This window comes from Coregonus lavaretus, assembly GCF_964263955.1.
Source record: "Coregonus lavaretus genome assembly, contig: HAP1_SCAFFOLD_6975, whole genome shotgun sequence".
Taxonomy (NCBI): Eukaryota; Metazoa; Chordata; class Actinopteri; order Salmoniformes; family Salmonidae; genus Coregonus; species Coregonus lavaretus.
Genome location: NW_028165367.1, coordinates 13535 through 27500, shown reverse-complemented (window position 1 = coordinate 27500; position 13966 = coordinate 13535). Strand labels below are relative to the sequence as shown.

General features: G+C 47.0%; 1 protein-coding gene across 1 annotated transcript; it reads left to right on the top strand.

The window, feature by feature from the left end:
* Positions 1–3800: 3800 nt before the first annotated feature.
* LOC311115929 (low-density lipoprotein receptor-related protein 6-like) lies at positions 3801–11382 on the top strand (the record flags this gene model as incomplete). Its single annotated transcript, XM_084191049.1, has 2 exons — positions 3801–4176; positions 10973–11382. Exons 1-2 carry the CDS (start codon positions 4122–4124, stop codon positions 11380–11382), a joined length of 465 nt encoding a protein of 154 aa, XP_084047175.1. The 5' UTR covers positions 3801–4121.
* Positions 11383–13966: the final 2584 nt, after the last annotated feature.

The following is a 13966-nucleotide window of genomic DNA, read 5'->3' as shown; positions in this document are numbered from 1 at the left end:
ACACAAGATGACGATTATCCAGAGATCTTTTTCTTAATATTTCAACTCAGATGTTGAGCAGAGAAGGTTCCCTCTTGGTGCACTTTGAATAGGCAGTAATAATGCTTTAGAAGAATATAAGAATGAATTTCATGTTGAATGTGTTTTTATATTCATACATGCCTCTGCTGAAGGAGATGCCTCTACCAATGCCTAAAGAGATTTGTCTTCAGGGACCCGTCCATGCCCATATATCCATAACCAATCAGAACCTTTCTACCAATAAGGGACCCATCCATGCCCATATATCCATAACCAATCAGAACCTATCTACCAATAAGGGACCCATCCATGCCCATATATCCATATGACAGTTTGTGCAGAAATGATTTGGTTGTGCAAACCCACAGTTTCATCAGCTGTCCGGGTGGCTGGTCTCAGATGATCCCGCAGGTGAAGAAGCCGGATGTGGAGGTCCTGGGCTGGCGTGGTGACACGTGGTCTGCGGTTGTGAGGCTGGTTGGACTTACTGCCAAATTCTCTAAAATGACATTGGAGGCGGCTTATGGTAGAGAAATTAACATTTGATTCTCTGGCAACATCTCTGGTGGACATTCCTGCAGTCAGCATGCCAATTGCACGCTCCCTCAAAACTTGAGACATCTGTGGCCATTGTGTTGTGACAAAACATTTTTAGAGTGGCCTTTTATTATCCGCAGCCCAAGGTGCACCTGAGTAAAGATCATGCTGTTTAATCAGCTTCTTGATAGGCCACACCTGTCAGGTGGATGGATTATCTTGGCAAAGGAGAAATGCTCACTAACAGGGATGTAAACAAATTTGTGCACAACATTGGAGAGAAATAAGCATTTTATGCATATGGTGATTTTTTCTGGGATCTTTTATTACAGCTCCTGAAACATGGGACCAACACGTTCCATATTCTATTGTTGTTCAGTATATAATGCATGATAATACCATTCAGTATATAATGCATGATAATACCGTTCAGTATATAATGCATGATAATACCGTTCAGTATATAATGCATGATAATACCGTTCAGTATATAATGCATGATAATACCGTTCAGTATATAATGCATGATAATACCGTTCAGTATATAATGCATGATAATACCGTTCAGTATATAATGCATGATAATACCGTTCAGTATATAATGCATGATAATACCGTTCAGTATATAATGCATGATAATACCGTTCAGTATATAATGCATGATAATACCGTTCAGTATATAATGCATGATAATACCGTTCAGTATATAATGCATGATAATACCGTTCAGTATATAATGCATGATAATACCGTTCAGTATATAATGCATGATAATACCGTTCAGTATATAATGCATGATAATACCGTTCAGTATATAATGCATGATAATACCGTTCAGTATATAATGCATGATAATACCGTTCAGTATATAATGCATGATAATACCGTTCAGTATATAATGCATGATAATACCGTTCAGTATATAATGCATGATAATACCGTTCAGTATATAATGCATGATAATACCGTTCAGTATATAATGCATGATAATACCGTTCAGTATATAATGCATGATAATACCGTTCAGTATATAATGCATGATAATACCGTTCAGTATATAATGCATGATAATACCGTTCAGTATATAATGCATGATAATACCGTTCAGTATATAATGCATGATAATACCGTTCAGTATATAATGCATGATAATACCGTTCAGTATATAATGCATGATAATACCGTTCAGTATATAATGCATGATAATACCGTTCAGTATATAATGCATGATAATACCGTTCAGTATATAATGCATGATAATACCGTTCAGTATATAATGCATGATAATACCGTTCAGTATATAATGCATGATAATACCGTTCAGTATATAATGCATGATAATACCGTTCAGTATATAATGCATGATAATACCGTTCAGTATATAATGCATGATAATACCGTTCAGTATATAATGCATGATAATACCGTTCAGTATATAATGCATGATAATACCGTTCAGTATATAATGCATGATAATACCGTTCAGTATATAATGCATGATAATACCGTTCAGTATATAATGCATGATAATACCGTTCAGTATATAATGCATGATAATACCGTTCAGTATATAATGCATGATAATACCGTTCAGTATATAATGCATGATAATACCGTTCAGTATATAATGCATGATAATACCGTTCAGTATATAATGCATGATAATACCGTTCAGTATATAATGCATGATAATACCGTTCAGTATATAATGCATGATAATACCGTTCAGTATATAATGCATGATAATACCGTTCAGTATATAATGCATGATAATACCGTTCAGTATATAATGCATGATAATACCGTTCAGTATATAATGCATGATAATACCGTTCAGTATATAATGCATGATAATACCGTTCAGTATATAATGCATGATAATACCGTTCAGTATATAATGCATGATAATACCGTTCAGTATATAATGCATGATAATACCGTTCAGTATATAATGCATGATAATACCGTTCAGTATATAATGCATGATAATACCGTTCAGTATATAATGCATGATAATACCGTTCAGTATATAATGCATGATAATACCGTTCAGTATATAATGCATGATAATACCGTTCAGTATATAATGCATGATAATACCGTTCAGTATATAATGCATGATAATACCGTTCAGTATATAATGCATGATAATACCGTTCAGTATATAATGCATGATAATACCGTTCAGTATATAATGCATGATAATACCGTTCAGTATATAATGCATGATAATACCGTTCAGTATATAATGCATGATAATACCGTTCAGTATATAATGCATGATAATACCGTTCAGTATATAATGCATGATAATACCGTTCAGTATATAATGCATGATAATACCGTTCAGTATATAATGCATGATAATACCGTTCAGTATATAATGCATGATAATACCGTTCAGTATATAATGCATGATAATACCGTTCAGTATATAATGCATGATAATACCGTTCAGTATATAATGCATGATAATACCGTTCAGTATATAATGCATGATAATACCGTTCAGTATATAATGCATGATAATACCGTTCAGTATATAATGCATGATAATACCGTTCAGTATATAATGCATGATAATACCGTTCAGTATATAATGCATGATAATACCGTTCAGTATATAATGCATGATAATACCGTTCAGTATATAATGCATGATAATACCGTTCAGTATATAATGCATGATAATACCGTTCAGTATATAATGCATGATAATACCGTTCAGTATATAATGCATGATAATACCATTCACTCCTCTCCTCTCCTTCCTCTGTTCTCCTCTGAGGAATAAAAGGAGATCCGGCCAGCAGCCGAGGCAGGGTCATAGGGGTATGTTATTCTAAAACCGAAGCACCGAGCGCTCCGTCAGAAAATAGTCCCCTCCGGAATGTGTATCTTTCACACTGAAAAACAATTGTTGTACTAGACCAGGTTTTCTGTCTTCAAACAGGGGGAAGAAGTGTCTTTTGACCTAGTCGGCCGCGTGGTTTTTTTTTTCAGCCACCGTAGCGATTTGAACGTGTTGAAATCCGCTGTTATGAGGGGCTGCAATGTAACGAAGTACAACAATGAGGCATCGGAGAAAGAGACGGAGGGAAGGAGAAGGTAAAGGAGGGGGGAGGGTTGGTATTTCTTCCTCCCGGCGGAAGGAGAAGGTAAAGGAGGGGGGAGGGTTGGTATTTCTTCCTCCCGGCGGAAGGAGACGTCGCTCTCAGACAGGAGAATGAATCGCAGCGCCGCCGAGCCTGAAGCAGCGGAGTAGAATGGAGCTGAGAGTAATGGCGCTTCCAGCGGAGTAGAATGGAGCTGAGAGTAATGGCGCTTCCAGCGGAGTAGAATGGAGCTGAGAGTAATGGCGCTTCCAGCGGAGTAGAATGGAGCTGAGAGTAATGGCGCTTCCAGCGGAGTAGAATGGAGCTGAGAGTAATGGCGCTTCCATTGTAGCCACAAACAACACAATATTATTAACAACCTTTTAACAAGTCGGTAAAGGAAGACAACGGCAATGCGAACCCTGCGCTGAAGAGGAGCGGCAGGCGGGCGACGGAAAAAGGAGAAAGATGGGCGCCGTGCTACGGACTCTGTTGTTGTGTAGTTTTTGTTTGCTAATACGAGGTGAGTTTTTGATCTTTTTAGCTTTTTTCCGTTACGTGGAAAGTTGCGGGGATATGGTTTCTAGATATGGGGATCTGGTGTCCAGATATGGTGCTCTTTCTTCTCCAATGGCCTCTTGTGCTCATTATTTGGGGGGCCCAGTGAAGGGGATTTGATTGCTCATCATCAGGAGGAGCTAGCTAGCTAACGTTAGCAGGATGGCTAAATACCACTGGAAGTGTTTTCCATAGCTACCTGTGTTGAATCTACTGTAACTAGCTAGTTGGCTATCCGATGATTGCTAACTAGCTAGCTTTGTTAGCTAGTTAGGGAACTAGTCATTTTTTATTTCCACCGTCTGTTGGTTTGTAACATTTAGATAAGTTAGCGGTGATTACACGTTTTAGTTGTTTCTAGTATTCCACACCTGTTTAGCATTGGCAGAGATTTTCTTGCTGTTCTTGTTGTGATTTAGCTAACTATCTTAGCTAACCAGAGAGAGACCCTTATAGCTAGCCAAGTCTGCTAACTAAACTTGCTAACAATTATGTTACATTTAAACATTACAAGGTGCCTCCACAGACAAGACCCATTTGCTGCTGTAAGTTCATTTGGAAAGAGTAACTAGCTACTTATTGCAAGTAAATCATATCAAAGTAGCTAGTTAGTTACAGTATAAAACTGGATACTGCATGAACCCCATCAGAACAGGGGGCATTCATTGGCGTGGCTTTCATAACTGTTTGGTCAACATTCTACCAACAGTCTTGTTGCAGGTCACGTTAGGCTATTGTGGATTGTAGTTCTCTAACCAGCTATATACCCATATGTCTAGGCCTATTTGGCCTTAAATATTAGTTTCCCACTGCATGGTGGCTGTGTAAACATCTGTCCCAAATAATCATGGGATTCCTTGTTCACACAATCTGCAATGGGAGCCAAATCTGGGACTACATCTCATTCTCACATGAATCTAATTCATGGGTCTCTTTCTAGTAGGGAAGGCACGTGAGGTCACTGTGTTGAACTATGGAGGTGATGTCTCTCTCCCAGGAGTCATATCCATCAGTCACTGTGTTGAACTATGGCGGTGATGTCTCTCTCCCAGGAGTCATATCCATCAGTCACTGTGTTGAACTATGGAGGTGATGTCTCTCTCCCAGGAGTCATATCCATCAGTCACTGTGTTGAACTATGGCGGTGACGTCTCTCTCCCAGGAGTCATATCCATCAGTCACTGTGTTGAACTACGGAGGTGATGTCTCTCTCCCAGGAGTCAGATCCATCAGTCACTGTGTTGAACTATGGAGGTGATGTCTCTCTCCCAGGAGTCATATCCATCAGTCACTGTGTTGAACTATGGCGGTGACGTCTCTCTCCCAGGAGTCATATCCATCAGTCACTGTGTTGAACTACGGAGGTGATGTCTCTCTCCCAGGAGTCATATCCATCAGTCACTGTGTTGAACTATGGAGGTGATGTCTCTCTCCCAGGAGTCATATCCATCAGTCACTGTGTTGAACTATGGAGGTGATGTCTCTCTCCCAGGAGTCATATCCATCAGTCACTGTGTTGAACTATGGAGGTGATGTCTCTCTCCCAGGAGTCATATCCATCAGTCACTGTGTTGAACTATGGAGGTGATGTCTCTCTCCCAGGAGTCATATCCATCAGTCACTGTGTTGAACTATGGAGGTGATGTCTCTCTCCCAGGAGTCATATCCATCAGTCACTGTGTTGAACTATGGAGGTGATGTCTCTCTCCCAGGAGTCATATCCATCAGTCACTGTGTTGAACTATGGAGGTGATGTCTCTCTCCCAGGAGTCATATCCATCAGTCACTGTGTTGAACTATGGAGGTGATGTCTCTCTCCCAGGAGTCATATCCATCAGTCACTGTGTTGAACTATGGAGGTGATGTCTCTCTCCCAGGAGTCATATCCATCAGTCACTGTGTTGAACTATGGCGGTGACGTCTCTCTCCCAGGAGTCATATCCATCAGTCACTGTGTTGAACTACGGAGGTGATGTCTCTCTCCCAGGAGTCATATCCATCAGTCACTGTGTTGAACTATGGAGGTGATGGCTCTCTCCCAGGAGTCATATCCATCAATCACTGTGTTGAACTATGGAGGTGATGTCTCTCTCCCAGGAGTCATATCCATCAGTCACTGTGTTGAACTATGGAGGTGATGTCTCTCTCCCAGGAGTCATATCCATCAGTCACTGTGTTGAACTATGGAGGTGATGTCTCTCTCCCAGGAGTCATATCCATCAGTCACTGTGTTGAACTATGGCGGTGATGTCTCTCTCCCAGGAGTCATATCCATCAGTCACTGTGTTGAACTATGGAGGTGATGTCTCTCTCCCAGGAGTCATATCCATCAGTCACTGTGTTGAACTATGGCGGTGACGTCTCTCTCCCAGGAGTCATATCCATCAGTCACTGTGTTGAACTATGGAGGTGATGTCTCTCTCCCAGGAGTCATATCCATCATGTCTTTTGCCTAGGCAATCCCCAATGAGTTGGCAGTGTGTAGACTACACAGTTTACTCAAGCCTTTGGTAGAATCAGATTTGGCGTAACTACCACACCGGTTTGAAGATGATTTAGTTTGCTACTGCCTTTCAGTAAAATAAGTGCACTTCATATTTAGTTTAGATAAACCCATTTCACAATAATAGTCTGTATCGCCATGTACTCTGAAACTAGTGTATGTGATTTGAGTCTTTTCAGTCCAATTCAGTGGTTCCCAAATGGCACCCTGTTCCCTATAATAGTCCAGTACTTTTGACCCGGGCCCGTAGGGTTTAGAGTGCCGTTTGGGATGCAGCCTATGTGGTTCTGATAGTTTCAGTCCCGTCTGAGTAGTGTTGAGCAGTAATGCTGGCTGTAGTAGGATAGACCCTCTCGTTCGCCATCTGGCAGCCATATTGGATGACGTGGAGAGGAAAGGAAAAGCAGAGTGAAGTGGTTCAACTTCCATTCAACTGTTCTCAGAAATCACGGGTGTTTTGGATCAGCCGTCTCAGAAATCACGGGTGTTTTGGATCAGCCGTCTCAGAAATCACGGGTGTTTTGGATCAGCCGTCTCAGAAATCACGGGTGTTTTGGATCAGCCGTCTCAGAAATCACGGGTGTTTTGGATCAGCCGTCTCAGAAATCACGGGTGTTTTGGATCAGCCGTCTCAGAAATCGCTGGTGTTTTGGATCAGTGGGTCTAATCGCTGGTGTTTTGGATCAGAAATCACTGGTGTTTTGGATCAGTGGTCTCAAGACAACACGGAAGAGGAAACTCAGTTTGGACCTTGTTCAGAGACATTTCAGTCTGTGAAGAACAAGATGGCTGTAGTAAATTGTTCCACATGTTTCTAGTGTTATGCGATATGCCAATAACTGTTATAGTTCATTACAGAGAGGAACCGATCTAGCTCTAAACCAAATGAAGTTATTTACCATTCTTCCTGAGTTGGTTGAAACAAACAGCGGTAGCTGCATCTGACTCTTGGTTATCTGGCCCTGGCTGTTTTGGGCAACTTCAGAGAATAGGCTTGAGATATGCAACCTGGCAACAATGGGGGGAAAAAGCTTCCGAGAAGTTACAGCACTCACTTATCGTGGTCGTCAGAACATGTCGGAGCTAGATCAAGTAGCCAGCCATTTCTACTTAGATCAAGTAGCCAGCCATTTCTACTTAGATCAAGTAGCCAGCCATTTCTACTGGGGTTAAAAAAAAAACTTCAGCAAAGTTACTGTTCCCCCCCCCCCCCCCCCCCCCCAAAAAAAGTTTACATTTTCAGAGGCCAAATATTAAGTGTCCCGAAAATGCAATTTCCCCTCTATTTCCACTTGTCATAGTGGAGTAGTAGTGTTGTACAGGCTTCAGTGAGCTGCCCCGTGTTCTGAACCCCCCCCCCCCAGCCAGCCAGTCGGTCAGATGCATGGAGTTTGAGGCACGGACCTGGAGTTTGACCATGGGGTTCGTCCCAAATGGACCCTATTCCCTATATAGTGCACTACTTTAGACCAGAGAATGGCACCCTATTCCCTATATAGTGCACTACTTTAGACCAGAGAATGGCACCCTATTCCCTATATAGTGCACTACTTTAGACCAGAGAATGGCACCCTATTCCCTATATAGTGCACTACTTTAGACCAGAGAATGGCACCCTATTCCCTATATAGTGCACTACTTTAGACCAGAGAATGGCACCCTATTCCCTATATAGTGCACTACTTTAGACCAGAGAATGGCACCCTATTCCCTATATAGTGCACTACTTTAGACCAGAGAATGGCACCCTATTCCCTATATAGTGCACTACTTTAGACCAGAGAATGGTACCCTATTCCCTATATAGTGCACTACTTTAGACCAGAGAATGGCACCCTATTCCCTATATAGTGCACTACTTTAGACCAGAGAATGGCACCCTATTCCCTATATAGTACACTACTTTAGACCAGAGAATGGTACCCTATTCCCTATATAGTGCCCTACTTTAGACCAGAGAATGGCACCCTATTCCCTATATAGTGCACTACTTTAGACCAGAGAATGGCACCCTATTCCCTATATAGTGCACTACTTTAGACCAGAGAATGGCACCCTATTCCCTATATAGTGCACTACTTTAGACCAGAGAATGGCACCCTATTCCCTACATAGTGCACTACTTTAGACCAGAGAATGGCACCCTATTCCCTACATAGTGCATTACTTTAGACCAGAGAATGGCACCCTATTCCCTATATAGTGCACTACTTTAGACCAGAGAATGGCACCCCTATTCCCTATATAGTGCACTACTTTAGACCAGAGAATGGCACCCCTATTCCCTATATAGTGCACTACTTTAGACCAGAGAATGGTACCCTATTCCCTATATAGTGCACTACTTTAGACCAGAGAATGGCACCCTATTCCCTACATAGTGCATTACTTTAGACCAGAGAATGGCACCCTATTCCCTATATAGTGCACTACTTTAGACCAGAGAATGGCACCCTATTCCCTATATAGTGCACTACTTTAGACCAGAGAATGGCACCCTATCCCCTATATAGTGCACTACTTTAGACCAGAGAATGGCACCCTATTCCCTATATAGTGCACTACTTTAGACCAGAGAATGGCACCCTATTCCCTATATAGTGCACTACTTTAGACCAGAGAATGGCACCCTATTCCCTATATAGTGCACTACTTTAGACCAGAGAATGGCACCCTATTCCCTATATAGTGCACTACTTTAGACCAGAGAATGGCACCCTATTCCCTATATAGTGCACTACTTTAGACCAGAGAATGGCACCCTATTCCCTATATAGTGCACTACTTTAGACCAGAGAATGGCACCCTATTCCCTATATAGTGCACTACTTTAGACCAGAGAATGGCACCCTATTCCCTATATAGTGCACTACTTTAGACCAGAGAATGGCACCCTATTCCCTATATAGTGCACTACTTTAGACCAGAGAATGGCACCCTATTCCCTATATAGTGCACTACTTTAGACCAGAGAATGGCACCCTATTCCCTACATAGTGCACTACTTTAGAGACCAGGGCCCAGGGTCAAACGTAGTGCACCATGATAGGGAATTGGGGTCCATTTGGGAAGTAGCCTTTAGCGATACGCTGGCGTGTGGTGGTGGTCGGGATACGCTGGCGTGTGGTGGTGGTCGGGATACACTGGCGTGTGGTGGTGGTCGGGATACGCTGGCGTGTGGTGGTGGTGGTCGGGATACGCTGGCGTGTGGTGGTGGTGGTCGGGATACGCTGGCGTGTGGTGGTAGTTGGGATACGCTGGCGTGTGGTGGTGGTCGGGATACGCTGGCGTGTGGTGGTGGTCGGGATACGCTGGCGTGTGGTGGTGGTCGGGATACGCTGGCGTGTGGTGGTGGTGGTCGGGATACGCTGGCGTGTGGTGGTGGTGGTCGGGATACGCTGGCGTGTGGTGGTGGTTGGGATACGCTGGCGTGTGGTGGTGGTTGGGATACGCTGGCGTGTGGTGGTGGTCGGGATACGCTGGCGTGTGGTGGTGGTCGGGATACGCTGGCGTGTGGTGGTGGTCGGGATACGCTGGCATGTGGTGGTGGTTGGGATACGCTGGTTAGGCCTGGCCTAGTTAAGTTAGCAGGCCTTGGAGAGCGTGGTTAGGCCTGGCCTAGTTAAGTTAGCAGGCCTTGGAGAGCGTGGTTAGGCCTGGCCTAGTTAAGTTAGCAGGCCTTGGAGAGCGTGGTTAGTCCTGGCCTAGTTATTTGACCAACAAAAGACCCCTAGTTCTAGTCATAAAGTATCTCTGTCTGTCCTCTGCTCCAGATGTACCCCTCCTGCTGAATATGGTGGGACCTCTGTATATAATGTGTAAACCTGTCTGGCCCGGTCTCCCCCCCCCTCATCTATTGGTTAACTATTTAACTAAACTATTTACCAGGCTTGGGGGTAGAAGCTGTTCAGGGCCCTGTTGGGAAAGCGGGACCGACGCACCTTCTGTGACTGGAGTGGATGGAGTCTTTGACCATTTTTAGGGCCTTCCTCTGACACCGCCTGGAGGTCCTGGAAGGCAGTGAGCCTGGCCCCAGTGATGTACTGGGCCGTACGCACCACCCTCTAGCGATCAGATGCCGAGTAGTTGCCATACCAAGCGGTGATGCAGCCAGTCAAAATGCTCTCAATGGTGCAGCTGTAGAACTTTTTGAGGAGCTGAGGGCCCATGACAAATATTTTCAGCCATATATATATATCTCTCTCTCCATAGTGTAGTATTTCTGTCTGACCCTGTCGTCCCCCCCGTCCCTCCCCAGGTGTACCCCTCCTGCTGTATGCCAACCGGCGGGACCTGCGGCTGGTGGATGCGGCTCACGGCAGGGCCAACGCCACGGTGGTGGTGGACGGTCTGGAGGACGCCGCGGCCGTGGATTACGTATACGCTCAGGGATTGGTCTACTGGAGCGACGTCAGCGAGGAGGCCATCAAACGCACCGCCTTCAACCAATCGGGGCCCGGCGCCGCGGCGGCCCAGACGGTGGTTGTTTCGGGGCTGGCGTCCCCGGATGGCCTGGCCTGCGACTGGTTGGGCAGGAAGCTGTACTGGACGGATTCCGAGACCAATCGGATAGAGGTGGCTGAGCTGGATGGATCGTTCCGGAGAGTTCTCTTCTGGCAAGACCTGGACCAGCCCCGAGCCATCTCTCTGGACCCGGGGAGAGGGTGAGTACCTGACTACCTGTGGTAAAGTACTGCTCAGTAGACGACCTGTACCTGTCTTTGTCTGGGAGGGGGGGAGGAGCAGTAGACGGCCTGTACCTGTCTTTGTCTGGGAGGGGGGAGGAGTAGACGAGCTGTACCTGTCTTTGTCTGGGAGGGGGGAGCAGTAGACGGCCTGTACCTGTCTTTGTCTGGGAGGGGGGAGCAGTAGACGGCCTGTACCTGTCTTTGTCTGGGAGGGGGGAGCAGTAGACGGCCTGTACCTGTCTTTGTCTGGGAGGGGGGAGCAGTAGACGACCTGTACCTGTCTTTGTCTGGGAGGGGGGAGCAGTAGACGGCCTGTACCTGTCTTTGTCTGGGAGGGGGGAGCAGTAGACGACCTGTACCTGTCTTTGTCTGGGAGGGGGGAGCAGTAGACGACCTGTACCTGTCTTTGTCTGGGAGGGGGGAGCAGTAGACGACCTGTACCTGTCTTTGTCTGGGAGGGGGGAGCAGTAGACGGCCTGTACCTGTCTTTGTCTGGGAGGGGGGAGCAGTAGACGACCTGTACCTGTCTTTGTCTGGGAGGGGGGAGCAGTAGACGGCCTGTACCTGTCTTTGTCTGGGAGGGGGGAGCAGTAGACGGCCTGTACCTGTCTTTGTCTGGGAGGGGGGAGCAGTAGACGACCTGTACCTGTCTTTGTCTGGGAGGGGGGAGCAGTAGACGGCCTGTACCTGTCTTTGTCTGGGAGGGGGGAGCAGTAGACGGCCTGTACCTGTCTTTGTCTGGGAGGGGGGAGCAGTAGACGGCCTGTACCTGTCTTTGTCTGGGAGGGGGGAGCAGTAGACGGCCTGTACCTGTCTTTGTCTGGGAGGGGGGAGCAGTAGACGACCTGTACCTGTCTTTGTCTGGGAGGGGGGAGGAGCAGTAGACGGCCTGTACCTGTCTTTGTCTGGGAGGGGGGAGCAGTAGACGGCCTGTACCTGTCTTTGTCTGGGAGGGGGGAGCAGTAGACGAGCTGTACCTGTCTTTGTCTGGGAGGGGGGAGCAGTAGACGACCTGTACCTGTCTTTGTCTGGGAGGGGGGAGCAGTAGACGGCCTGTACCTGTCTTTGTCTGGGAGGGGGGAGCAGTAGACGGCCTGTACCTGTCTTTGTCTGGGAGGGGGGAGCAGTAGACGGCCTGTACCTGTCTTTGTCTGGGAGGGGGGAGCAGTAGACGACCTGTACCTGTCTTTGTCTGGGAGGGGGGAGCAGTAGACGGCCTGTACCTGTCTTTGTCTGGGAGGGGGGAGCAGTAGACGACCTGTACCTGTCTTTGTCTGGGAGGGGGGAGCAGTAGACGGCCTGTACCTGTCTTTGTCTGGGAGGGGGGAGCAGTAGACGACCTGTACCTGTCTTTGTCTGGGAGGGGGGAGCAGTAGACGGCCTGTACCTGTCTTTGTCTGGGAGGGGGGAGCAGTAGACGGCCTGTACCTGTCTTTGTCTGGGAGGGGGGAGCAGTAGACGGCCTGTACCTGTCTTTGTCTGGGAGGGGGGAGCAGTAGACGGCCTGTACCTGTCTTTGTCTGGGAGGGGGGAGCAGTAGACGGCCTGTACCTGTCTTTGTCTGGGAGGGGGGAGCAGTAGACGGCCTGTACCTGTCTTTGTCTGGGAGGGGGGAGCAGTAGACGGCCTGTACCTGTCTTTGTCTGGGAGGGGGGAGCAGTAGACGACCTGTACCTGTCTTTGTCTGGGAGGGGGGAGCAGTAGACGACCTGTACCTGTCTTTGTCTGGGAGGGGGGGAGCAGTAGACGGCCTGTACCTGTCTTTGTCTGGGAGGGGGGAGCAGTAGACGGCCTGTACCTGTCTTTGTCTGGGAGGGGGGAGCAGTAGACGGCCTGTACCTGTCTTTGTCTGGGAGGGGGGAGCAGTAGACGACCTGTACCTGTCTTTGTCTGGGAGGGGGGAGGAGCAGTAGACGGCCTGTACCTGTCTTTGTCTGGGAGGGGGGAGCAGTAGACGGCCTGTACCTGTCTTTGTCTGGGAGGGGGGAGCAGTAGACGAGCTGTACCTGTCTTTGTCTGGGAGGGGGGAGCAGTAGACGACCTGTACCTGTCTTTGTCTGGGAGGGGGGAGCAGTAGACGGCCTGTACCTGTCTTTGTCTGGGAGGGGGGAGCAGTAGACGGCCTGTACCTGTCTTTGTCTGGGAGGGGGGAGCAGTAGACGGCCTGTACCTGTCTTTGTCTGGGAGGGGGGAGCAGTAGACGACCTGTACCTGTCTTTGTCTGGGAGGGGGGAGCAGTAGACGGCCTGTACCTGTCTTTGTCTGGGAGGGGGGAGCAGTAGACGGCCTGTACCTGTCTTTGTCTGGGAGGGGGGAGCAGTAGACGGCCTGTACCTGTCTTTGTCTGGGAGGGGGGAGCAGTAGACGGCCTGTACCTGTCTTTGTCTGGGAGGGGGGAGCAGTAGACGACCTGTACCTGTCTTTGTCTGGGAGGGGGGAGCAGTAGACGGCCTTTACCTGTCTTTGTCTGGGAGGGGGGAGCAGTAGACGGCCTGTACCTGTCTTTGTCTGGGAGGGGGGAGCAGTAGACGGCCTGTACCTGTCTTTGTCTGGGAGGGGGGAGC